The sequence below is a fragment of the Nomascus leucogenys genome, chromosome 24 (genome assembly GCF_006542625.1).
Source record: "Nomascus leucogenys isolate Asia chromosome 24, Asia_NLE_v1, whole genome shotgun sequence".
NCBI classification, from domain to species: Eukaryota; Metazoa; Chordata; class Mammalia; order Primates; family Hylobatidae; genus Nomascus; species Nomascus leucogenys.
In genome coordinates this window covers 15,755,867-15,782,807 of record NC_044404.1, presented here as the reverse complement: position 1 = coordinate 15,782,807, position 26,941 = coordinate 15,755,867, and the positions used below count along the sequence as shown (strand labels likewise).

Here is a 26,941-nt window from a genome sequence, read left to right as displayed (position 1 = left end):
CCATGGATTCCACCAACCAAAATATAATATTTTCTATTTTGAAGTATTCAAAAATATTTTTTAAAAACTGCATGTGTACTGAACATGTACAGACTTTTTTCTTGTCATTATTCCTTAAACAATAACAGTATAACAATCATTTGCACAGCAGTTACATTGTATTAGGTATTATAAGTAAGCTAGAGATGATTTAAAGTACATGAGAGGATGTGCATAGATTATATGCAAATACTATGCTATTTTATATAGGGACTTGAGCATCCAATGACTTTGGTATCCCTGGGGATCCTGGAACCAAGACCTCATGGATATCAAGAGACAACTATCCTTGGTTTCTGAATTTTTTTTTTTTTTGGAGGCAAAAGGCTATTACTCTTAACTTTTTTTCAAAGTGTAGAAATTAATAATTTAGAGAATAGGGTTGTATAGTGTTCCTGTTCAGCAATTACACTCATAAAGTTACTTTACGAATAATGTATCATGGGAAGGGTAGCATATCCATTATTGACTATATATACATTTTTTTAAAATTAAAGCTTCTTACTTTAACATTAAATATGCTAACAGTATCTAAGGCAATTCTTTAAGCCAAAGTATTCCTAAAAGGGAGTTTCAGAGTAAACATAGGCTTTGGATCTTATCGCTAACAATTATAGAACATGAACATCAGCTCTCCTGTGTAAAATATTTTAGACAGATATATATATTGAACATAGAAACAGAGACAAATAAAAGCTAGTCATAATTAATACTTCATCCCTGCTAAGACTGTTTAGCTTATGTTAAACCTCTATTTCTTTGTTTCACCTACCATTCCCGGGCGAGCTTCTTATAAGCCTTTTTAATATCAGCCTGACTGGCTGTTCGGCTGACCCCTAGGACTCTGTATGGGTCAAAATCCAACGCAGACAGAATTTGCAGGATCAGAACCAGAACTATCAAGAACTGCCAGGAAATGCTCAACTTTCTCACTTCCATTTCTCTTCCTTTCCAGAGCTGAAATGATTGAAGAGGCAATGAGTTTCAGTGGCAGAAACCTGGACAGTCTTGCTTTTTAGGTAAAGGTATAAGATATATAGATGAAAAACAAAACCAACAAAAGGGATTTTGCAGGAAAAGTGTCAAGCTGTTGAACTATATCTTAAAATAAAAATCTCGCTACTACTTTTGAATATCACAAATGAGAACCATTACAGATGAAAAGATGAGTAATAAGAATAGCAACTCTCCAGAATACTTGGACTAGAAAAGCTTTAGAAATGAATGAAAATGAACGGGATGCAGAAATAATACATAAATGAGAGAAAACCTAAATAGGATAATCAGGGCGACTACCTCTCAAATACATGATTTCATTTATTCTGATAAGAATAAAGAAAATAAATGGTTTAAGAATACTTCACTGAGTACATGTTAAACAAACTCATGAAACTGTAAGATTTACCGTGTACGAAACTACAAAATGAGATAGTTGTGGCATTCTCGGGCATTAAATAAGTAAAAACATGGACGTGAAACACTCTCAAAAAACTGTGTAGTTAAGACGCGATATGCCTCAATTCTATTCTTTCTCACCACACCCATTCAAACAAGAAAATGAGAAGCTGCTCTTTAATCATTAGCAATATGGTTGTTGTTTTTTTTTGAGATGGAGTTTCACTCTTATTGCCCAGGCTGGAGTGCAATGATGGGATCTCAGCTCACTGCAACCTCCGCCTCCCAGGTTCAAGCAATTCTCCTGTCTCAGCCTCCCAAGTAGCTGGGATTACAGGCATGCGCCACCCCGCCTAGCTAATTTTTTGTATTTTTAGTAGAGACGGGGTTTCACCATGTTGGCCAGGCTGGTTTTGAACTCCTGACCTCAGGTGATCTACCCGCCTTGGCCTCCCAAAGTGTTGGGATTACAGGCGTGAGCCGTCGCGCCGGCCAATATGGTCATTATTAATGGAAACCTCAGATGAGAAAAAGTGGCAAGAAAAAATTTGGTTTTACATGTGAAGAAGAATTAATGGCGAAGACCAAATAGCAGGCATGGTCTTTAAAAGTTTCAAGCTCCATCTCTGGTGAGTACAGTGACTTAATTCATTGTTAATTTTGGAAATAATCCTGGCTGGTTAATGAACAGGGTAGTGCTGGAATTGTAGATATTTATACTCCACAATTATGATCGCTGTTATACCCTACAATATTTTTTTCAAGGAACACATTTATTTTGATTTCTCATAAGCTAATACAATTTTAAGGTTCAAGTGTCTACTGTGACACCTTACTGAAAAGGGGCAAAGCTGTAACAGTGGTGGATTTCCGTAAGTGCAAGTTTAATGCCGCCTGGGAGTCCTCACAAAATTGACTAATCTGATGATCAACGTTTAAAATTACATACGTGCTGAATAAAATCCTAAAACAAACCAGTTTCTTCTTTGTTAAGGCAACCTGCTATATCCTACAAAACACGTGAAGGCGATGTAGCTACTGGTTAAGCATATAGGTTGAAGACTGGGATCTATTCTCCACTACTTTATTACCTTGGGCAAATTATTTAAACTTACTAAGCATCAACGTCCTTATTCATAAAATGGGAATGAATACTACTACCTTGAAGAATCATCATGTGGGGACTAAATGCATGTAAAGGGTTTACTGAGCCCAGAGTCAATAGTCAATAAATGGTCGTTAGTGCTATTATTTCTACCATGCAGTACGATCGCTGCCTTATTTAACTGTGTCAGTTCCTTCCAGGTAGAGGGTCGAAGTGGCGGCGGTCTGGGAAGTTCTTTCGCTGACAAGCGAGATAGACGGCGCCGACCTCGGAGCAGCAAACACCTGCCCAACAGGTAGGCTGCCAGCTCTCTGGGCAGCATCTCCAGGACCAGGAAGAGGCTCCCAGAGACAAGCTCCAGGTCTAAGCCCCGCCTCGCGCTCCCGCCGGAGGTCGCAACCCTGCAGGAGACAGCCCCCTCCCCCGCCGCCCTCCGAAAGCCCAGGGCCCGGCCCTGTTGGCTCCCGGCTCCCCCCGGGGCCAGCAGTGACTGAAAATGAGAAGGAACTGACGGGAAATCCCTGAGTCGGCCTGGCCCCGCCGCGTCCGCGGTTCCGCGCGTCACGCCGGGAAGGAGTTACCGGGAAAGTACACCGGCCCAACCGGCTGCAGCGTCCGTGCTCCAGTTAGTTCGCCGGGCCGGGAGCTTCCCGTCCACACCAGCGCTCGCCTGGGCCTGGGGAGGGGAAAGAGGCGGGGAAAGCCCGAGGGGAGTCACGTGACACTTAAAGGTCTATCTCACTGAAGACGAGGACCGAACAGGTCGAGGGCGCCTACTGGGCGAATCTATTTTGACCCTTGCCACTCGCCGTCTACGCGTGGACCTGGGGAGGTTGCTATAGGAACGAGGCGCGCTCTTTGGTTGCAGCCAAAAGGTTGATCGTGACCAAAGAGGCCAAAACGTGCCTCCTAGCGAGGCGAGGTCGCTATGCATGATGGGATGCCAGAAGGACCTCCTCGATCCAGGAAGGTGTTTCCGCTCCTACCGGAGATGGCCCTCGTCTAGCAACAGTTGCTAGGATGGGGACGCACTCTCTGGTCCCTATTCTCTTTAATCCTATTCATAGAATCTTAGAGCGTCAGATTGGAAGTGACCTTAGGGATTCTTTAACTCTCCAACTCCTCCAATATTGATAGGGAGACTGAGGTCCAGAGAGGGGCAGAGATTTGCCCAAGGCCTAGAATCTAGCATTCCTTTTATTTTTGTTTACTTATCTTTTTTTTTTTTGAGAGAATCCAGGACTTTTAATCCCGTTTACCGAAAACCGAGCTCCACCCAAGAATATACCAGTCTCTGCCTTAAGCACGGGGAAAGGGCGGTGGGGGTGGGGATAGGGATAAGACACAGGTGAGTGAGGGAAACTTTCTTTGAGCCAATGAGATAGATCCCTTGGGGATATAAAGAGCTTTCATATCTCCCTGCCCTGTTTTTATTTTTTTCTCTTTGCATTTATGACTATCTAACATAGTATGTCTTATTTATTTATATAGTTTATCACCTGATCCTTCCACTGGAATGTAAACTCTAAAAGCAGGGATTTTGTTTTGTTCACCTCCATGTTCTCAGTGTTTGACTACAGGCTCAATAAATATTCGTAGAATAACTGAACGAATGGGGCTGAGGTTTTGCTACTCAAGAGATTATATTCTAAGGTGGACTTTTGGATTCTTAAGAGTGTGGCTTACAGAGTCAGGTTCGGGTTTCAATCCTGCCTGCCTCGGCCGCTTACTACCCATGTGACCTTAAACATTCGTTTCCCTGAACCCTAGGGTCTACATCCGTAAAACCGGCGGGGGGGTGGGAATACTTTCCTGGCAGGATTGTAGTTAAGGATAAATGAAATAAGCATGAAAAGTGGCTAGCACGATGCCTGGGACTTAGCAAATGCTCAGTAAACACAAACGATTATTTTTGAAATGTGAAAATGAACCGTTCAAAACGATGGAAGTTTAGAGGACTAGATTTCTGCCAGTTTTTTTTTCCTGTGTGGGAGGTGTTAGGGTGGGAGGCAGGGAAGAGGGAATGGAAGACTGTGTAAGGTGGGCTTGGTTGGATCAGACACTTGAGTTTGGAACAGTCAACTGCGATCTGGGCACAAGGGCGGTGAGGGGGGCTTATGGTTTTACTTGGGGTGGGGAGGGGGCTAAGGGGAAGCCATGCCCCGGAGGAGGTTGAATGGGGCGGGACAGACCATGGCTCCACTCATGGTTTCCCTCTTGCTGGAAGTGTGACGACTCCCTCCGGATCTCTGTAAAAGCGGGGCCGTAGTGAATTCTGACGAGGGGCCCGCGGTGGACCGGGAACTGGTGCCACAATTGCAAAAGGGCACCTGCGCCCGGAGGAGGGCGGTGACGCGGGGGTGGGGTGGGGGTGGGCCCTGGGGGCGGGGCGAGGCGCGGAGTGCCGCCTTGGGGCGGGGCGGTGACAGGAGGCTGGATCTTGGGGGTGAGGATTGACTTTGGGGGCGGGGCGAGGGTGCGAGCTGGAGTCTGAAGCGATACGGTGACGCAAGGACGATTCTGAGGGTGGAGCGAAGGGAGGGGATTGGCTCTTGGAGGCGGCGCGGTGGTACGAGGCTCGGCCTTGGGGGCGGGGCGGTGGCGCAAGATTGACCTTGGGGGCGGGGTGGGGGCGTGGGTTGAGTCCTGGGGGCCGGGCGGTGGCGCGGAATGGATTCTGGGGTCGGGGCGAGGCGCTGAGGTGCGTCCTGAGGGCGGGGCGATGACGCAAGAGCGAATCCTGGGGGCGGGGCGAAGTCTTCTAGATGCGTCCCGGGGACTGGGCGGTGACCCGGGGGCAGGTTCTGGGGACAGGCGGTGACCCCAGAATTGACCCAGGGGACAGGGCGAGGCGCGGAGGCGTACTGAAGGCGAGGCGGTGACGCAAGAGCGAATCCTTGGGGCGGGGCGAGGCCTTGGAGATACGTCCTGGGGGCGGGACGGTGACGCGGGGGCAGGGCGGTGACGTGTCGGTTCGGGGATGCGGGGCGGGTTCTGGGGCGGGGACGCAGTGGTGGATTCTGGGGCGAGGCAGTGACGCGGGGCGGGTTCTGAGGCGGGGCGGTGATGCGGGGCGGGTTCTGGGGCGGGCCCTGGGCGGGCCGGTGATGGGAGGCTTGGTCCTGGGGGCGGGGAGAGGCGCAGAGGTGCGTCCTGAGGGCGGGGCGGTGACGCAAGAGCGACTCCTGGGGGCGGGGCGAGGCCTTGGAGATGCGTCCTGAGGCGGTGGAGCGAAGACTGACCTGGGGCAGTGACGCGAGGGCGGGGGCGGGCCCTGGGGCGGGGGCGGGTCCTGGGGACTGGGGCTGACGGTCGAGGCCCGGAAGCGGATTGAGGCGGCCTGGAGTCTTAGTTGGCTACTCGCCATGGACGAAGCGGACCGGCGGCTCCTGCGGCGGTGCCGGCTGCGGCTGGTGGAGGAGCTGCAGGTGGACCAGCTCTGGGACGCCCTGCTGAGCCGCGAGCTGTTCAGGCCCCACATGATCGAGGACATCCAGGTGCGCCCCTCGCTCCCGGCCCCCTGTCCCCGCGCTGCACGGCCGGGTCCCCACGCCCCTCGAGGAGGCATTGTGCGGTAGCCTAGCTTTCCCTGTGGCTTCGAACCCCTCAGCGGAGCCAAAGAATCCCAAACACCTCTTAGTCGGGTGTTCGCTAAAGCGATTCCATGCCATACTCAGTCAGCTTACACTGTTAGTACTTGTGTTTCTTGTGTAAAGGAAGAATGTGAGACACATCTTGAAAACTTTGAATAAGAAACAATTCATGAATTGGAGAACATCAAACTGAAAGAGGTTTAGTGTTGCAGTGACAAAACGTCAGAGGCAAGTATTTATTGGGAAAATGTGGAAGCAAAATAAATTATTTGATTGATTTGCAGTTACAAAATTGCCTTTTTTTTTTTTTTAAAGGTCTGTTAGTTGACTGCTTATGCTTGCTTATGGTTGGCTGGAGTTAAGTTTTATTTCTCTCTAACATAAGCATTTATCAGATATGACCCAAGTTAAATTTTGCTTATGTTTGCAGTTTAAGCAAGATTTAGGTCACTTAGGATACCTGATTGGTTTTGTCTGCTCAGGAATTCTTCGTGGTTGGTCTTCATTTTAATTTACTTTAATACTTGCGAGGAAGGAGGCGTGTGCGTTTTTACTTTTCTAGCATAGAGGTTTCGGGAACCCACTTTGGCATCAGACTGCCTGGCAGCGTGTTCTTGGGCCAGTCACTTACCCTCTTTGAGCCACAGTTTCTGGGCTGTGAAATGGGGATAAGAATAATACTGTCATAAGGACTAAATGAAATAACGGATGTGAAACAGTGTAGTGCCAGGCACAGAGCGAGGGCTCAGCGTGCCCTGCCCTCTTTGGCCAGCCCCTTCTGTGTTCAGTTTAGGTTTTGTTAAGAGGTTTTGGAAATGAGGGGACCTGATGCAGAATGGAGAATAATAAAGTCAAACATTTGAGGTTTTGTTTAAAAGCACTTTCCCATCTTTGTCTCATTTGACCCTCATCACAGGCCTGTGAGGATGCAGGAGATATTTCCTGCCAGTAGGTGCAGTAGGTGTGAGTGGCTGGCTGGATATCCCTGGCCAGTGCCCTGGCCCAGGGAAAGAGTCTTTAAATAATTATCATATGAGTAATTATTCATTAATAATAAAATACGTTTTGTGACTTCTGTGTGGCCCCTACTGGGGAACACAAATGGTTTGAGGCCACAGTCCTAGCCTTCAGGAATGTTCATGGGGATCACAAGCTCAAATAACCATGGAGGCTCAATGGATGGGCATCATAGTGGATAGCCTTTGTACTGCCCTCCGTCTGCAGCTGAGTATGGCCATATCAACAAATGGCCCAGTATTGCCACATCTTACACTTATTTTGAGGCAGGGTCTCACTCTTGCCCAGCCTGGAGTGCAGGGATGAGATCATGGCTCACTGCGACCTTGACCTCCTGGGCTTAAATGGTCTTCCTGCCTCAGCCTTTAGAGCAGCTGGGACTTTAGGCACATGCCACCATGCCTGGCGAATTAAAAAAATTTTTTTTGTACAGATAGGAGTCTTGCTATGTTGCCCAGATGAGTCTCAAACTCCTGGCCTCAAGCGATTCTCCTGCTTCAGTGTTGGGATTGCAGGTGTGAGCCACTGTACCCGGCCCAGCTTTCACATTTTAAAAAAGAAGCTGGAAATCTTGATTCCTCTGTCAAATTCCCTGGCTTAAAATGTTAGCGACAAATTCAGAAATTTTTTAAGAACCTTGTGGGAACCACAGGTTGCCATTTTGCCATTCAGTATGGCTGAAAAACAGGCAGGTTTTGGAACCAGTTGGATCTGGGCTCTCATCCTGGCCTTGTTACATATTAGCAAGTTGTAAAAAACCACAATCAGGCCGGGCGCGGTGGCTCACGCTTGTAATTCCAGCACTTTGGGAGGCGGAGGCGGGTGGATCACGAGGTCAGAGATCGAGACCACAGTGAAACCCCGTCTCTACTAAAAATACAAAAAATTAGCCGGGCGTGGTGGCGGGCGCCTGTAGTCCCAGCTACTCGGAGAGGCTGAGGCAGGAGAATGGCGTGAACCCGGGAGGTGGAGCTTGCAGTGAGCCGAGATCGCGCCACTGCACTCCAGCCTAGGTGACAGAGCGAGACTCCGTCTCAAAAAAAAAAAAAGCAACCACAACCAATGAACCAAACAGAAAAGCCCTTTCTATGACTCAGTTTCCCTGAAATTTTTTTACCCTAAAAAGTTGGGAAATTATAATTTAACTCTATAAAGTTATTGAGGGAGAAAAAGATGAAACAATGCATTTAACACAGTGTTGACCTCCTGGAGCGTTCAGCAAATGTGGAGAGAAACCTAAACACCACTATCTATTTGCATGTAGCCAACTGTTCTGCTAGTGAGACTTACCTTCTCAGTGGCACTACAGGTCTGTGCTGTTCCCAACAGCCATCAGCCACATGTGGTTAAAGGTAAATTTGAAGTAATTAAAATTAAATAAAGCTAAAAATTAGTAGGGTCCAGCCCTACAGGGCCTGTGGGTTTTTCTCCTCGTGTGCAGAGATGAGAGATCGTAGAAATAATGACACAGGAGAAAGAGATGGAAGAAAAGACAGCTGGGCCCGGGGTACCACTACCACCTAGACGCGGAGACAGGGTAGTGGCCCCGAATGCCTGGCTGCGCTGTTATTGGATACAAGGCAAGGGGGCAGGGTAAGGAGGGTGAATCTTCTAAGTGATTGAGAAGGTAAAGCAAGTCACGTGATCATTGGACAGGGGGCCCTTCCCTTTTAGGTAGCCGAAGCAGAGAGAGAAGGCAGCATACGTCAGCGTTTTCTTCTATGCACTTATAAGAAAGATCAAAGACTTTAAGACTTTCACTATTTGTTCTACCGCTGTCTACGAACTTCAAAGAGGAACCAGGAGTACGGGAGGAACATGAAAGTGGGCAAGGAGCGTGACCATTGAAGCACAGCACCATAGGAGGGGTTTAGGCCTCCGGATGACTGTGGGCAGGCCTGGATAATATCCAGCCTTCCACAAGAAGCTGGTGGAGCGGAGTGTTCCCTGACTCCTCCAAGGAAAGGAGACTCCCTTTCTTTTTTTTTGAGATGGAGTCCCACTTTGTCGCCCAGGCTGGAGTGCAATGGCGCGATCTCAGCCCACTGCAACCTCCGCCTTCCGGGTTCAAGCTATTCTCCTGCCTCAGCCTCCTGAGTAGCTGGAATTACAGGTGCGCATTACCATGCCCGGCTAATTTTTTTGTATTTTTAGTAGAGACGGGGTTTCACCGTGTTGGTCAGGCTGGTCTCGAACTCCTAACCTCGTGATCCACCTGCCTTGGCCTCTGAAAGTGCTGGGATTACAGGCGTGAGCCACCGTGCCCGGCAGGAGACTCCGTTTCGCGATCTGCTAAGTAATGGGTGTCTTCCCAGACACTGGCATTACCACTTGACCAAGGAGCCCTCAAGCGGCCCTTATGCGGGCCTGACAGAGGGCTCACCTCTTGCCTTCTAGGTCACTTCTCACAATGTCCCTTCAGCACCTGACCTTATACCTGCCGGTTATTCCTAAGTTATATTAGCAATGCAACAAGGAGTAGTATTAAAAGCTAATGATTAATAATGTTTATAATAATGATTGATAATTGTCCATGATCATCTCTATATCTAATTTGTATTATGACTATTCTTATTCTAACTATTTTCTTTATTATACTGAAACAGTTTGTGGCTTCAGGCTCTTGCTTCGGCACCTAGGTAATCTTTCGCCCACAAAAATTCAGTTCCTCAGTTGTACTACCCAAGTGCTTGGTGGTCACGTGACATATGGTTACCAAATAGGACAGTGCAGACCAAGAATATTTCCGTCATCACGGAAGGTTCTCATAGGCAGTGCTGCTGTAGGATAGTTGAGGACATGCTGCTATCTTATCCCTGTGGATCCTGAGAACCTGTCCAGTGCTGGGTATCTGAGGACAGGTGACAGATAACCAGAATCTTCCTTCTTAGTGACTGACCCCCCCATCCTGACACCTCTCAATTTTTTTTTTTTTTGAGACAGGGTCTTGCTCTGTCACCCAGGCTGAAGTGCAGTGGTGCTATCACAGCTAACTGCAGCCTTACCTCCTGGGCTCGAGTCATCCTCCTAGGAGCCTCAGCCTCCTGAGTAGCTGGGACTACAGGTGCATGACACCATACCTGGCTATTTTTTTGTTATTTTTTGTAGAGACAGGGTCTCACTGCATTGCCCAGGCTGGTCTCGAACTCCTGGGCTCAAGCTATCCTCCCACTTCAGCCTCCCAAAGTGCTGGAATTGCAAGCATGAACCACTGTGCCTGGCCTGCCAGTCAACCTTGACCCTTGTTCTGTCTTCACAGTCCCCCCCAGTCAGTGCCTATGTCCTGTGGACCCTCCCTCTTTGTATCTCTGCTTTGTCCTTTCACTTCTGTCTATTCTAGCTGCACCATCTTTGCTGCCTCCTGATCTGGCTCTGGCTCATTCCTTTCCATTTTTCACCCTGACCCCTGGATGACTTTTTGAAAGGCCATATCTGTCTCTGTCACTCCATTCTTAAAACTCTTTGGTGGCCGGGCATGGTAGCTTTTGCCTGTGATCCTAGCACTTTGAGAGGCTGAGGTTGGTGGATCACTTGAGGTCAGGAGTTTGAGACCAGCCTGGGCAACATGGTGAAACCCTATCTTGACCAAAAAATACAAACATTAGCCAGGCATGGTGGCAGGTGCCTGTAGTCCCAGCTACCTGGGAGGCTGATGTGGGAGAATCACTTGTACCCGAAAGGTGGAGGTTGCAGTGAGCTGAGATGGTGCCACTGCATTCCAGCCTGGGTGACAGAGCAAGACTTCTTCTCAAAAAACAAACAAACAAAAAAACAACCGATGGCTGGCCACGGTGGCTCATGCCTATAATCCCAGCACTTTGGGAGGCCAAGGCTGGAGGATCACTTGAGGTCAGTTCAAGACCAGCCTGGGCAACATGGTGAAACCGTCTCTACTAAAAATAAAAAAAAAATTAGCCAGGCATGGTGGTGTGTGCCTGTAATCCCAACTACTCCGGAGGCTGAGGCAGGATAATCGCTTGAACCTCGGAGTTGGAGATTGCAGTGAGCTGAGATTGCACCAGTATACTCTAGCCTGGGTGAAAGAGTGAGACTCCGTCTCAAGAAAAAAAAAAAAAAACAAAACCAAAAAACTCTTTGGTGGCACCTGACAGGTCTCAGGATGGATTTCTTGGCCTGGCCAGGCCACACAAAGGCCTTGTTCCTTGCCACTGTCTACCTCCCACCTCATAAGACTCTGAATTCACTATTCACTTCCTGATACCCTCAGCCCCATGTGCCTTCCCTCTGGGCACTTGTCTCTTGCTGTGTCATTGCTGATTTGTCTGATTGCATTCCCCATTAGAAATTTGCTCCTTAAGGACTGAGACTGTCCATGGCATCATTTTCAGCACTTAGCATAGTGCTGGGCATCTTTTGCCCTGCAAAATAGTCAACAGATCAGCCAAGGGTGGTAAGTGACACACACTCAGTGCACCTGCAGCGCCATTGCTGCCCACGTGCCTGATTGTTTAGACTTAACAGTAGCTGGGAAATGGGGAGACACGGTGAGAGCCATATAAAAGTACATGGATAATTAGTATCCTGCCTTTCTTTCCAAACAGCGGGCAGGCTCTGGATCTCGGCGGGATCAGGCCAGGCAGCTGATCATAGATCTAGAGACTCGAGGGAGTCAGGCTCTTCCTTTGTTCATCTCCTGCTTAGAGGACACAGGCCAGGACATGCTGGCTTCATTTCTGCGAACTAACAGGCAAGCAGCAAAGTTGTCGAAGCCAACCCTAGAAAACCTTACCCCAGTGGTGCTCAGACCAGAGGTTGTCAGACCAGAGATTCGCAAACCAGAGGTTCTCAGACTGGAAACACCCAGACCAGTGGACATTGGTTCTGGAGGATTCGGTGATGTCGGTAAGTAGCAAGAGAGTGATTGGTGGGTGGGCATGACACATAGTCATTTGGGACTCACTATGAGTACAGCTGGGTGGGCTGAGATTCAGAATTTAATTTTAGCATTGTCTTTCTGAATGTTCATAGGGATGGCAAAATTCTGGGAGGTTTTCAGGAGGTTGAATCTTGGCAGCCCCTCCTCTGAAAAGCATGTGTTGAGGTCTGTTTTGGATGTCCTGGGTTTTTTGTTTTTGTTTTTGTTTTTTTTTCCTGCCTTTGAGATAGCAGGCCCCAGGTTTTGATCAATGTTTCCAGAGCCATCTATTGTTTTGGATTTGCCTTTCAGTCTGGATGGGTAGCCTGGACTACCTCATGTCTGGGGGCAGGAGAAAGGCCTCAGTTGTATCTGCCCCATACAAACAGACATCTGCAAAGTATTTACCCTTACCTTCTTCCTTTATAGCAACCCTGCAAGGCAGGTATCATTAGACCCATCCTTGTTGATGGAGAAACTGACTGATGCTCACGGAAATTAAACACTTTGCCAAAGGTCACACGGCTGCATCCAATAAAATGCATAAATCCCAAGAGTAAGCTGGGTGATTTTTACCTATGCGTACCCACAGGTAACTAACACCCATATCATCAAGAAGAAAACATTCTGGGGTCCTGTAAGACTGTCCTGTCTCTTTCCATCTCTTCCCACTTCCCCTTTCCTAAGGTAATCACCGTTCTCATCTCTATCGCCAGAGATCCCTTTTGCTTGTCCTTGAACTTCAATATAAATCTTATATAGTCTTATATACCCTTGAGCCTGGCTTCTTTCATTCATCATTATATCTGTGAAATTCATTCATATCATTGTGCGTATCAGTAGTTCATTCTTTTTAATTTCTAGATGGTATTCTGAATAATCCACAATTTATTTAACCATTTTCCTACTGATGGACATGTGGGTTGTTTTCAGTTGGGGCTTTGTTCCCATGGCAGCGTGTGGAGCTCTAGCACTTCCTGTTTCATGGGTGCCTGGTGGACCATTGCATGGTATCAAAGTTAATAATCCTAATAGTAATGGTGAACATTATTGAGTACTTGCTATTTGCCAGGCACTGTTCGGAGTGCTTACATAAATGATCTAATTTAATCCCTCCATCTCTCATATAAGGCAGGTGCTTTGATTAGACAAAGTGAGCCACAGATTGGGAGATGACTTGTGCCAATTCACACAGCTAGTGAGGAGTGGAGACAGGGCTGCAGCCCAGGCTTACCTGTTCTGTCCGCTCTGCAGGGTAGCCCCACATGAGCTTTGTGGGACACACCTCATTGATCCGACTCATGCTGATGGACATTGTGTTGTTTCTGCAGTGAGCCTTGCATGTGTGTCTAGTTCTGACTGTAGGATGTTTCTAGAAATGGAATTGTGTGTTAAAGGGTACTTGTTCCTGTCTGATAGATGCTACCAACTTATACTTCAAAAATATGTCATTTTAGCCAGGTGTGGTGGTGTGAGCCTTTAGGACAAGCTACTTGGGAGGCTGAGGCAGGAGGACTACATGAGCCTAGGAATTCACAGCTAGCCTGGGCAACTTAGTGAGATCCTGTCTCTAAGAAAAAAGAAATTGAAAAATTCTGTCTTTTTTTTTTTTTAATTGAGACAAGGTCTTCTGTGGCCCAGGCTGGAGTGCAGTGGCATGATGACGGCTCACTGCATCCTTGAACTCCCGGGCTCCAGCAGTCCTCTCCCTCAGCCTCCCAGGTAGCTGTGTGCGCCACCAGGCCTGGCTAATTTTTTTGTACTTTTTGTAGAGACGGGGTCTCACCATGTGGCCCAGGCTGGTCTTGATCTCCTGGGCTCAAGCAATCCTCCCACCTCGGCCTCCTGGATAGCTGTGCATGTTATCACCCCTGGCCAATTTTTTTTTTTTTTTTAAGAGGGATTCTCGCTTTGTCACCCAGGCTGGAGTGCAGTGGCGCAATCTTGGCTCACTGCAGCCTCCACCTCCCGGGTTCAAGCAATTATCCTGCCTCAGCCTCCCGAGTAGCTGGGACTACAGGCACCCGTCACCACGCCTGGCTAATTTTTGTATTTTTAGTAGAGACAGGGTTTCACCATGTTGCCAAGGCTGGTCTTGAACTCCTGGCCTCAAGTGATCCGCCTGCCTTGGCCTCCCAAAGTGCTGGGATTACAGGCGTGAGCCACCACTCCCAGCCCATGCCTGGCCAATTTTAAAATTTTTTGTAGAGATGGGGTCTCACCATGTTGCCCAGGCTGCCCTCAAACTCCTGGGCTCCAGTAATCTGCCCACTTCGGCCTCCCAAAGTGCTGGAATTACAGGTGTGAGCCACTGCGCCCGACCCAAATTGTGTCATTTTATAATCTCACCAATTGCGAGTGAAGGTGACCACCTCCCCACATTCTTGCCAACAGTGAGTATTGACATTTTTTCCTGTGTGATGGGTAAAAAGTGCTGTTTTCTTTCAACAAAAATTCAACAAAACTCATTCATATTGTTGTGCATATCAGTAGTTCATTCTTTTTAATTTCTAGATGGCAGCAGTTCCTGTTCTGAATAATCTGCAATTTATTTAACCATCTTCCTATTGATGGACATGTGGGTTGTTTTCAGCTGGGGCTTTGTTCCTATGGCAGCGTGTGGAGCTCTAGCACTTCCCATTTTATGGGTGCCTGGTGGACCATTGCATGGTATCAGAGTTAATATTCATAATAGTAACAGTGAACATTATTGAGTACTTGCTGCATAAGTGTGATTTTTGGGCAATCCACTAAAGCAGGAAAACAGACAAACATGATGAGGGTATGAAGCTAAGGAAGAAGACTGGTTCTGGAATTGGCCCATGCATTACTATCCTGTAAAGGAGGCAGGCAGAATACAAAGCTCATCTGTTGTTATTTGGTTCTGGTAAATGTCAACGTGAGTCATTTAGGACCAACAGTCAGAATTTGAAACTTCCTATTTTTTTGGAAGGTGTTTTATTTCCTGTTTGTTGTGAATATTTATTCCTAGTAGGAGCTTAATTCTGAAGGGTAAATAACAACAACAATAGTAAGATCACTTAATTTTTTTTACTTTATTATTATTATTTTTTGAGATAGTGTCTTACTCTGTCATCCAGGGTGGAGTGCGGTGGTGTGATCTCGGCTCACTGCAACCTCTGCCTCCCAGGTTCAAGCAATTCTCTCACCTCAGCCTCCCGGGTAGCTGAGACTACAGGCGCACCACCATGCCTGGCTAGTTTTTGTATTTTTTGATAGAGACAGGGTTTCCCCATGTTGGCCAGGCTGGTCTTGAACTCCTGACCTCAAGTGATACACCCGCCTCAGCCTCCCAAAGTGCTGGGATTATAGGTATGAGCCAGCATGGCTGGCCCAAGGTCACTTTAAATAATGCGAATATCACTTTGTAGTATACACAGTGTTTTTTCAGGTCATCGAAACCACCCTGTGCTGTGGTAGACAGGGCAAGCCCGTCTGTCATTATACGCTGCTTACAGAGGAGGAAGCTGGGCTCTGAGAGCAACAGTCACAAAGTCAGTTTCAGTGCAGAGCTAGGACTTGGGCCTAGGTCTTCTGGCTTAATAGAGCGACTGCCCCATTTTCCATGAGCTGCTGAGAGATGTCCTTTTTAGGTGCTGGGCCTTAGACTCCTGAGCACTGCATGGGAATGCTTCCCAAGGTAGGTTTCATGACGACCCACAAAGGAGGAGCTGTGTATTCATATGTATGGGAAGGTCTGGCTGAGCAAGAATAGGGCCAGCAGCAGAGCCTTTAATAAGCGAATACAGGAAAGGATGCTGTAGGTCAGTGTTTCACACTGGGAACGATTTTTCCCCGACCTCCAAGGGACATTTGACAATGTCTAGAGACAAATCTGGTTGTTATAGCTGAGGGTGGGTGGGTGCTACTGGCATCTAGTGGGTAGACAGAGATGCTGCCAAAACCCAACAGTGTACAGAGTAGCTCTGCACAATAAAGAAGAATCTGGCCCAAAGGTTTAGTGTGGTGGGGCTGAGTACACACACCGCACTCATACATATTCATTGAGCATGAGTGTCAATGAATAATAACGTGGACACATCAGTTTTATTGAGTTGTCAAGTGTGTCGGGTATTGTTCTATGTGCCTCACATGTATTAATCGTTTGAGGTGTCGTCACAATCCTATGAGGTTGGTAATTGCTCCTATTATCCTGTAACACAGATGGGGAAATCAGAGGCCCAGAGACTCTGAGCTCCTTGCCCATTGTGACACAGGTGCTAAGTGTTGGAGTTGGGATTTGAACCCAAGTACCTCGGACTCACTCCATCACTGTCTCGTGAAGAACAAATGGCTCATTCTCTTTCTTGTCCCTATATTTGTGCCATTACTCATTAGCTCACGCAAATGTTTACTAAGTACCTGTTGGGTTCTAGGTGTTGAGGATGCAGCTTCGAACAAGGATGCCCAGTCCTTGCCTTCAGGTGGAGAGGGGCAGATACTCAATTCATGTCTGCATAATTTGGTCTTTATTCACGGCTGGGGGTAGTGCTATGAAGCTGAACACGGTGCTTTAGAGGTGCATCATCAGGGGACCCACCAGAGACAGTGGCTTTGTCTTTGTATATTCAGAGGAAAATGCCTTTTCCTTCAGAATGGAAGGAACTTTCTTAGTTTCAGACGTGATGCCTTGTGTGTAACTGCTTGTTCCAGCCAGGGCCTCCTGCCTGGGAGGGCTGGGAGAACTGTTGGTGGCTGTGTTCTCATGATTCTCCAGAGAAACAGAACCAATAGGGGGTGTGTGTATGTGTATAAAACAGCATCTTTTGGCCGGGCGCGGTGGCTCACGCTTGTAATCCCAGCACTTTGGGAGGCCGAGGCGGGCGGATCACGAGGTCAGGAGATCGAGACCACGGTGAAACCCCGTCTCTACTAACAATACAAAAAACTAGCCGGGCATGGTGGCGGGCGCCTGTAGTCCCAGCTACTCGGAGAGGCTGAGGCAGGAGAATGGCGCGAACCAGGGAGGCGGAGCTTGCAGTGAGCCGAGATCGCGCCACTGCACTCCAGCCTGGGCGACAGAGCGAGACTCCGTCTCAAAAAAAAAAAAAAAAAAACAGCATCTTTTGTTCAATGCTGCATCCCCAACACCTAGAACTCAACAGGTACTTAGTAAACATTTGCATGACCTAATGAGTAATGGCACAAATACAGAGACAAGAAAGAGAATGAGCCATTTGTTTTTTCTTTTTTTTCTTTTTTTTTTTTTTTGAGATGGAGTCTTGCTCTGTTGCCCAGGCTGGAGTGCAGTGGCGCGATCTCGGCTCACTGCAAGCTCTGCCTCCTGGGTTCATGCCATTCTCCCGCCTCAGCCTCCCGAGTATCTGGGACTACAGGCACCTGCCACCATGCCCAGCTAATTTTTTTGTATTTTTTTTGGTAGAGACGGGGTTTCACCGCGTTAACCAGTATGGTCTCGATCTGACCTCGTGATCCGTCCGCCTCAGCCTCCCAAAGTGGTGGGATTACAGGTGTGACCCACTGTACCTGGCCAAGCCATTTGTCCTTTATGAGGCAGTGATGGAGTGAGTCTGAGGTACTTGGGTTCAAAGCCCATCTCCAACACTTAGCAGCCGTGTCACAGTGGACAAGTAGTTGAGTCTCTGGGCCTCTGTTTTATATATATACATATACACACATACACACATAGATATATATAGAAAGATACATGCATTTTTGTGTGTGTATATATATATCTATATATATATATCTTTATCTAAAAACATGTTTATTACAAGGAATTGGCTCATGCAATTATGGAGGCTGAGAAGTTCCAAGATCTGCCATCTGCAAGTTGGAGACCAGGCAAGCTGGTGGTGTAGTTCCACTCTGAGTCTGAAGGCCTGAGATCCAGGAGCACCAATGGTAGAAGTCCCATTCCAAAGGCAGGAGAAGACTGATGTCCCAGCTCAAGCAGTGAGACAGAGAGAGATCAAATTCTCCCGTTCTCCACTGTTTCGTTCTGTTCAGGCCCTTGACGGATTGGACGCAGCCCACCCTCCTGGGGAGGGCCATCTGCTTTACTCTGTCCACCTATTCAAATCCCATTCTCATCCCCAAAACACTCTCACAGGCACACCGAGAAATACTGTTATATTTAACCAAATATCTGGGTACCCTGTGATCTAGTCAGGTTGACCTGTGAACTCAACCATCAGTGGCTTTCTCTGGTCATGCCTTACCTGGGTTGGAACTTTCTTGAAAGTAGAAGTTGGCTTTTCAGCCCTACCTGACTTCCTGGTCCCTTTGCTCTGGGGCTGGTGGCTGTGCTCACCTCCCATTACAACTCAGGGTCTCTGAGCCCCCAATTCCCCTCTGGCAAATGGGGATGTGTGCCAGTACTTCTGTGCTGAAGGGCCTGCTCTGAGGAGTAAGCGAGGCAGTGTGTGGAGGGACTTCACATGGGGCCTCCTATTGAGTGAGCCTTGGGTCTCGTTGGTCAGCTCTGCTTCCTTCTGTGATTTCTAAATTGCCAAGGGCTGGGGAGGGCCAGTCCTAGGGCATCTTCCCTTCTGTAGGGTCCCCCAGTTCCCCTCTTTCTTTCTGTATCCTGATTGAAAATCACAGAGTGCTTTGACTACCCTGTGATCCAGCCAGCTGCAGGTTTTTCCCAGCAGACCGGAGCCCAAACCTGGGCCTTAAACATTCTCAGGCATAGATAAAGGTATGTAGGTAGGCCGGGCACGGTGGCTCACGCCTGTGATCCCAGCACTTGGGGAGGCCAAGACAGATGGGTCACTTGAGGCCAGTAGTTCGAGACCAGCCTGGCCAACATGATGAAACCCTGTCTCTACTAAGAATGCAAAAATTAGCTGGGTGCGGTGGTGTGTGCTTGTAATCCCAGCTACTTGGGAGGCTGAGGCAGGAGAATTGTTTGAACCTGGGAGGCAGAGGTTTCAGTGAGCCAATATTGTGCCATTGTACTTCAGCCTGGGTGACAGAGCGGGACTCCGAAAAAAAAAAAAATTAGCTAGGTGTGGTGGTGTAGTCCCAGCTACTTGGATAGCTTAGGTGGGAGGGTAACTTGAGCCCAGCAGGCAAAGTTTGCAGTGAGCTGAGATTGCACCACTGCATTCCAGCCTGGACAACAGAATGAGACTCCATCTCCAAAAAAAAAAAAAAGGTATCTAGGTTATCACCCAAAACACTGAAAGAAACTGGCCCTGGCCCTGAGCCAAATTCCTTAAACCCTCATATAAACTCCTTACCCTGACCCTTTCACTATGGACCAAACCTAGGTAGACACCTGTTTTTTTTTCTTGCTGCCCCCTCTCAAGGATTGCTTTGGCCAGATCGCCCTGGCATTTATTGCTTCTTTCTTTGGAAACCCAACTGGCCCCATCTTAGGACAGTTTGGGGCACTCCCTTGTGGGAACTCTTCTGCTGCCACTTCTGGGGTGATTCCAGCATAGGTTCGGAGGGACGAAACCCATTCCTTCCCTTGGGTGGCAGAGAGGATGTGCTTGCCCTCTTCTGTTTGTGCTGGAGACCTGGGCACATGCCCAGTGACTCAGGCTGGAAGACTGATCCTTTTGCACACACTTAGCCATGTGTGTTTATTGTCCCCATGGGAGTGGTCATTTCGGGAGAAACTGGTCTCATGCACCTTGTATCTGACCATGTCACCCAACTTGAGGGGCCCTGAATGTGCCATGCTCTTGCAGCCTCCCTGCCTTTGCTCATGCCGGGGCCTCTGCCTGGAGTGTCTCCTCTCCCTCTTTCTTTGGGCACCCCTTGGTTGATTTGCTCCCTCCATGGGCCCCTGTAGCCCTTGGCCTCTTGAGAGCAGTCATTTTGCTTTATCAATAGATATTTCTAATTTGGGGAATGAGTGAATTCCTCAGAAGTGGATAGTGGTTATATTTTTGGGGTGCAGTGGAATTTTTGAAATGAGCAAATGTTCTCAGAATTAAGTCTGTGGATGAACAGGCATTTTCAGGGTAGGTAAAACCATTTCTAACTTTAAAAATGGGATGTGAATGGGATGTGAGTGCTTTTCTGCTGTGGCCTTTAAGCTGGCAGAATAGTTCAGACCTGCTGTAAGCAAGGAATGGCACTGTTATTGGAGCAGGAGTATGGGCTCCACTGCAACTTGGAGGTGGCCACTGTATTCTCCTTGTTTAAAAAAGAAAAAATGTAGGCTGGGTGTGGTGGCTCACGCCTGTAATCCCAGCACTTTGGGAGGGTGAGGCAGGTGGATCACCTGAGGTCAGGAGTTCGAGACCAGCCTGGCTAGCATGGTGAGACCCCGTCTCTACTAAAAATACAAAAATTAGCCAAGCGTGGTGCGGGTGCCTGTACTCCCAGCTACTTGGGAGGCTGAATGAAGCAGGAGAATCGCTTGAACCCAGGAAGCAGAAGTTGCAGTGAGCCAAGATCACACCACTGCACTCCAGCCTGGGCTACAGAGCGAGACTCTGTCTCCAAAAAAAAGAAAAAACATCTCATAACCTTTTAGGCTGGTGGCCAGTCAACTTCTTGCTAACGGAAATGAAAACTCTTTTGACATTGATGGAAAATAATCATTTTTATTCATTTATTCATTCTGCAAGTATTTCCTGAGGACCTGCTGTGCGCGGGGCCCCTATGGACTCTGCAGACAGTGAGCATCCGCTCTCCTGAGCTTCCCTCACCTCTTTCTGCTCTGGAATTTCTTCTCAATGAGACCACACCATTTCTATACTCTCTGGTGTCTGGCTTTTTTTTTTTTCTTTTGAGATGGAGTTTTGTTCTTGTTGCCCAGGCTAGAGTGCAGTGGTGTGATCTCGACTCACTGCAACCTCTGCCTCCCAGGTTCAAGCGATTCTCCTGCCTCAGCCTCCCGAGTAGCTGGGATTACAGGTGCCTGCCCCCTTGCCTGGCTAATTTTTTTTTTGTATTTATTTATTTATTTATTTATTTTTTGTATTTTTAGTAGAGACGGGGTTTCACCACGTTGGCCAGGCTGGTCTCGAACTCCTGACCTCAGGTGATCTGCCCGCCTCGGCCTTCCAAAGTGCCAGGATTATAGGCGTGAACCACCGCACCTGGCCTTATGTAGCACATTTTCAAGGCTATCCCGCGTTGCATGTATCAGTGAATCGGCGTCATTCATCTGAGGTAAATACCCAAGATTCATTGTCTTCACAGCCACGGAAGACTAGGACACGGACATACAGTGAGGTTCAGAGTGGAAGTATAATAGGTGAAAGAAAGAGAAGAGCTCTCTCTGCTGCAGAGAGAGGGGTCCCAGAGAAATGGGTTGCTGCTTCTGCAATGAAATGCAAGGGGTTTTACAGGCGAGCCTGAGGAGATGGTGTCTGATTTACATAGGACACAAAGATTGGTCAGACCAGGTGTTTCATTTGCATAGGATGCATAAAACTGGTTAGGGCTAGGTGTGCCATTTGCATATGGTGTGAAAAGCTGGCCATCCCCACTCCAATCTTGTATTATGCAGATGGGTTCTCTACCTGGCCAGTGCCATGTTGCCTACTTCTTTACTGTACTTGTGGTGACAAAAGGGAAGATAGAGCCTCCTTGTTGAATATACCTGGCCCCCTGGTAGCCCTTTTCTATTGGCACACCTGCTGGCATTCACTCATGTGAGCTTCCAGCTTGCTTATCTATGTCTGCAGCTTGATTTTTCAGGCTGCTCTTTGTTAGAAAAGAAATGATTTGAGGCTGGGTGCAGGGGCTCACGCCTGTAATCTCAACACTTTGGGAGGCTGAGGTGGGCGGATCAACTGAGGTCAGGAGTTTGAGACCAGACTGGCCAACATGGTGAAACCCCGTCTCTACTAAAAATACAAAAAAATTACCCGGGCATGGTGGTGGGTGCCTGTAATTCCAGCTACTTGGGAGGCTGAGACAGGAGAATTGCTTGAATCTGGGAGGTGGAGTTTGCAGTGAGCCAAGATTGCGCCATTGCACTCCTGCCTGGGCGACAAGAGTGAAACTCCATCTTAAAAAAAACAAAAAGAAACGATTTGGGGGTTTCGTTAAAAGGGAAATTCTGCCGAGGACTGTTTTACCCTCACTATCTGCCTAAATAATTTCTTTCTGTCTCCTGTATCATCAGTAGCTCATTCCTTTTTAGGCTGTATAATGTTCTCTTGTGTGGCTGTATCACAATTTATATATCTACCAAACTGTTGTTGGATTGGTTGTTTCCATGTTGGGGCATGATGAATAAGGCCTCAGGGAACATTTTGGCCAAGTCTTTTGTGCCCGTTTGCACTCCTTGCTCTTTGATATATACCTGAGAGCGGACTTGCTGTCAGAGGGTAGGTGTGTGTTTAACTTTGTTAGAAACCTCTAAACAGATCTCCAAGGTGGCTCTCCCACCAGCAGAGCCTGAGGGTCTGAGTTCTCGCTGCTCTGTTCTTGGGGGGCTGTCCTCACAGAGCCCCTTAACCCTCCTCTGCTGTACCCCAACATTCATGTTTCTCTCTTTCTCTGCCTCTTCAGGTGCTCTTGAGAGTTTGAGGGGAAATGCAGATTTGGTGAGTCTCCATGAAATTTGGGGCCAGTAGCTCGGGCTCTGGGACCTTCCCTCTCTACCCCTCAGGTCCTTCCCTGCAGGTGTGTCAGGAGCCCAGGGAACCCAACCCTAAGCGGGGCAGTGGGGTCTGGTCCCAGCCTCCCTGACTCCGGCCCAGCACCTGCTGGGGCAGATTGTTCAACCCTGCGTTTCCTCATCTGCAAAGCTGGTGGCAGAAGCAGGGCAGACCTGACAAGGGGTGGGCATCGGGATCCAGACCAAGTCGCCACTCTCTCATTCATAAGTATTTATTGTGTGGCTCCCTGCTCTGTGCTGGGGCCACCTGGGAAGGAGCCATCAGTCATTTAGGGGAGAGAGAAGTTAGACAAATGAGTATATAAATAGAAATAGTGATAAGTACCATCAACAAAAGAACAGGCTGCCTTGAGAGAGAATTACAAGCAGACTGAGCCTGGGGAGGGAGCAGCCTTGGGTGCCTCCAGGTGGCCTGGGCATGGTTCTGCTGACGGAGTTCTCAGGTACACCCCTGGCCTAGGTGACCCGTGAGGTCCTTTGAGATGAATGCTCATGGCTATTGGATTTCCAGGTTACCAGCTCCCTTCCCTTAATACCAAGATGGGGGGGTACCTTCTAGTGCTAGTCTTTCCTGCAGTTGCTTCTCTTTTGCCCTGGAATGCCAGGTGGAGACCCTGCTACTCCTTGTGCAGGAGGGCAGACCCCGTTTTCTTCCCACCTCTCCAGACTGTCCCCTGGGGAGCGCGGGGAGAGCCCAGGTTTACGTGGGTCCCTGTGCTGGCAGGCTTACATCCTGAGCATGGAGCCCTGTGGCCACTGCCTCATTATCAACAATGTGAACTTCTGTCGTGAGTCCGGGCTCCGCACCCGCACTGGCTCCAACATTGACTGTGAGAAGTTGCGGCGCCGCTTCTCCTCGCTGCATTTCATGGTGAAGGTGAAGGGCGACCTGACTGCCAAGGTACACTCACTATCTGTGGAGGGAGACAGGGTGGGGGGCAGCGGGTGGGGAAGTATCTTTCGAGGGACTCCAAAAGCCAGCTGACTCCCCAGGCAAGTCCTTACATCTGGAGGACCATGGGAGGTAGGACGGCCCAGCTGCTACAGGTTCAAGTTCAGACGCAGAAGTCTGGGTTTGAGGACTGGCTGTCTCGGCCACCTGCTGTGTGACCTCCTGTGCCTCAGTTTCCTTGTCTGGAAAGCAGGAATAGTACCTGCCTCCTTGGGTTGTTTTGGGGGTTAGATGAACAGTGCCCAAGCATAGCACCTTCTCCCTGAAAACGGTGGCTATTACGACTGCTGGGACTGTCAGCACTTCGGTACTGGCCCTGGGAAGCCGAGAAAGTGCTCTGCCCAGGCCTTTGGGCTGGGCCCTTTGTTGTTGTTTTATTTTTTTGGGGGGGGCGGAGGCACAGAGTCCCACTTTGTCATCCAGGCTGGAGTGCAGTGGCACGATCTCGGCTCACTGCAACCTCCACCTCCCAGGTTCAAGCAATTCTCCTGCCTCAGCCTCCTGAGTAGCTGGGATTACAGGTGCGTGCCACTACACCTGGCTAAATTTTTTTTTGTATTTTTAGTAGAGACGGGGGTTTCACCACGTTGGCCAGGCTGGTCTCGAACTCCTGACCTCAAATGGTCCACCTGCCTTGGCCTCCCAAAGTGCTGGGATTACAGGCATGAACCACCATGCCTGGCCAGGCTGGGCCCTTTTATTGTCAGGAAGGGCCCAGTCTGCATCCAGACCTATCGGTGCTTCTGGCTCACCTGCAGCCCTTTCTTGTAGGAAATGGTGCTGGCTTTGCTGGAACTGGCGCGGCAGGACCACGGTGCTCTGGACTGCTGCGTGGTGGTCATTCTCTCTCACGGCTGTCAGGTAGGAAGCCTCCCTCTCCTCCTTGGGCAGGCATTGGGTAAAGGCCGTGCCAAGAGGCTGTGCAGGGGCCATGTCCCTTCCTGTGTCCAAAACACCCTTGGCTTTGTGGAAAAGGGCTGTGGGGCCCTGCCCACCTCCCGTTGTTTTCTTGGGAGCCATGTGGTCCTCTGAGGAGTTGGCTGCACCGTCCTGGGCAGGTCGGTGTTCCTGGGAGAAGCCCTCTGGGAGAGGGAGGGCAGAGACCAGGTCTGCTCACGAAGCTCCTGCCCCCAGAGTTTGTTCAGAGGCAGGTACAGCACACATGTTGTCTCAGCTCCTGTCTCTGTCCTGTGAGGCATTGCCCCAGGCCCCTTGCTGCTGGTGGGACTCAGGACACCAGGCCCACTGGGGGTTTGGCCCCTTATGTATTTGTCATTGTGATTAAGCCCTTACCCCTTCCTGGGCCTCAGTTTCCTCATCTTTTAAGTTGAGGAGTTGGACAGATCACAGTTACAAGCTGGGGCCTGGAGTCCCCCTGTGGTCTGCATGGTGTTTTGAAAACTGGCAAATTTCACATAAAAATCAGGATTTCTAGTTTCTCTTGACAAACCGCAAAGGTCTGGCCTGACGAGGCCAGCATCCTCAGCCAGTAAAACTCCATCCAGCCTGTGGCTGGGCAGGGCTTTCCCTTTGGTCATTTCCCTCATAATGTGGTCCCTAGAGCTCGTGAGGAATGTGGACTCCCAGGCCCTACCCTGGACCTCTCCATTCCGAGTCCACCCAGCAACAAGGTTTCTAGGTGATTTCCATGCACTTGAGGTCTGAGCTGAACTGATTTAAAGCAGCCACTCTCAGCGTGGAGCTGCCTCAGTCAGAGGGGCCTGGAGGACCAGACTGCTGATTAGGAGGTCTGGGTGGAGCCCAGGAATCGCATTTCTTACAAATTCCCAAGCGATATTGATGCCGCTGCTGCAGGGGCCAAACTTTGAGAACCACTGGTCTAGAGGCTGCAGCCAGCACTCTCCAGGCACACTGGCCCCTAGAGGCATGTGAGTTTGACATGCGACCCCTTGTTGTCAAGGTATCTTTCCAGATGCTGACCAGGGTCTTTCCAGAACCAACCTGCTCTGTCTCAATCAGCCTCGTGTCCCTGGCTTTGACCTTCCGAATCCTTGGCTCCCACAAAACCTCTGAACAGGCTGTTGGATTCCTACTCCAACTTCTTGGTTTTGTAACCAGGGTTCTTGGTCTTCTAGGCCAGCCACCTGCAGTTCCCAGGGGCTGTCTACGGCACAGATGGATGCCCTGTGTCGGTCGAGAAGATTGTGAACATCTTCAATGGGACCAGCTGCCCCAGCCTGGGAGGGAAGCCCAAGCTCTTTTTCATCCAGGCCTGTGGTGGGGGTAAGCAGCTCCTCGGCCTCCCTCTGGGTGGGTCTGGTGGGGAGGGAGCCGCCACCTGCTTCTTTCTCCAGCCTGCCCCTCACAGGGCCCATGAGGTCTCTCCAGGCAGTCAGAGGGTACCACACATGGTCCCTTTTTGGCAGCACCTCTGCCTGGCTGGAGCAGGCCCCACTCTGTCTACTTTGTAGAGGTCAGAGTCTTCTGTTTGATGGCACAGTGGCATCATGGGCTCGAGTAACTTTGGCAGCTTCAATTCCAAAGACTTGGCAAAAAGAAAGCAGAAAAGAGAGGAGAAACCTCTTTTTATTTTTCTTGTCACCATTCCCCTGACCTACATCAACTAGACCCCGTTTCCACTATCCCAGAGAAAGGGTGGCCACAGCTAAACTGCATGGAGAAACCAAAGAATTTAAATATTGGAATTTTCAAAAGCATAGTTGTGGGGGTTCGAGGAACATTTAAAGATGACCTGGGCTGGGCGCAGTGTCTCATGCCCAACACTTTGGGAGGCCGAGGCAGGAGGATTGCTTGAGCCAGGAGTTTGAGTCCAGCCTGGGCAACACAGCGAGATCCTGTCTCTATTTTTGTTTTGTTTTTTAAACGATTACTTGGATTCTTTGTAGTTTTGCTGTATGCTCTGATTTTAAACTTAACTCCTATTACAGTGTTACCTGATTTTCTTATAAAAAAGGAGAGAAGAGAGACAAACATGGGGTTCCTAGTTTGTGGGTCATGACAGGAATATCAGGGAGCACTAGAAATTCTGTCCCAGGGAGTCCCCTCTGCCCTAGGCTCTCCACGGACTGGGACATTCAGAAGTTATATCAGTTCCTTGCCTCCAGCCTGATCTGCCAGAGAAGTGAGCACTGTTATACCATAGCACTGTCCAGCTTGTCCAGCTGTGACATGGGCACCTGTTGTATATTTCTCCTGTGCACATCCAACTGCCCCATCCCTATTCCATGTTGGCAGAGTTGGGTGGAGGCTACCTAGGAGAGCAGCCTCTGGTCACATCATTCATCCAGTAAGTGTTTATTGAGCCCCAGCTGTACATACCAGGCTGTGTGTTAGGTGCTGGGTGGGGATAGGGGAAAAACAGAGTTTCAGTCTCCTGGAATTTATAATTTGACGTGAACTGTAT

At 48.9% G+C, this 26,941-nt stretch overlaps 2 protein-coding genes across 6 annotated transcripts in view; one reads left to right on the top strand and one right to left on the bottom strand.

Moving 5' to 3' along the window:
* DNAJC16 (DnaJ heat shock protein family (Hsp40) member C16) overlaps positions 1-3,266 on the bottom strand; it is a 50,453-nt gene extending 47,187 nt beyond the window's left edge. For 2 of the 4 annotated variants that reach the window (XM_012498572.2, XM_012498571.2), the window contains exons 1-2: positions 3,121-3,266; positions 812-996 (exon numbers count right to left, since the gene is read on the bottom strand). In XM_012498572.2, the coding sequence (XP_012354026.2) occupies positions 812-978 (167 nt within the window). In that variant the 5' untranslated portion in view covers positions 979-996; positions 3,121-3,266. Of the gene's footprint in view, positions 1-811; positions 997-3,051 lie in introns of all 4 variants that reach the window. The other 2 variants (XM_030805837.1, XM_012498573.2) reach the window with 2 other exon arrangements.
* Positions 3,267-5,543: 2,277 nt separating this feature from the next.
* Positions 5,544-26,941, top strand: part of CASP9 (caspase 9) — a 32,711-nt gene continuing 11,313 nt past the window's right edge. For both annotated transcript variants that reach the window (XM_030805836.1, XM_003279950.4), the window contains exons 1-6: positions 5,544-6,036; positions 11,712-12,012; positions 22,496-22,530; positions 23,329-23,505; positions 24,328-24,417; positions 25,653-25,800. In XM_030805836.1, the coding sequence (XP_030661696.1) occupies positions 5,905-6,036; positions 11,712-12,012; positions 22,496-22,530; positions 23,329-23,505; positions 24,328-24,417; positions 25,653-25,800 (883 nt within the window). In that variant the 5' untranslated portion in view covers positions 5,544-5,904. The remainder of the gene's footprint in view (positions 6,037-11,711; positions 12,013-22,495; positions 22,531-23,328; positions 23,506-24,327; positions 24,418-25,652; positions 25,801-26,941) is intronic.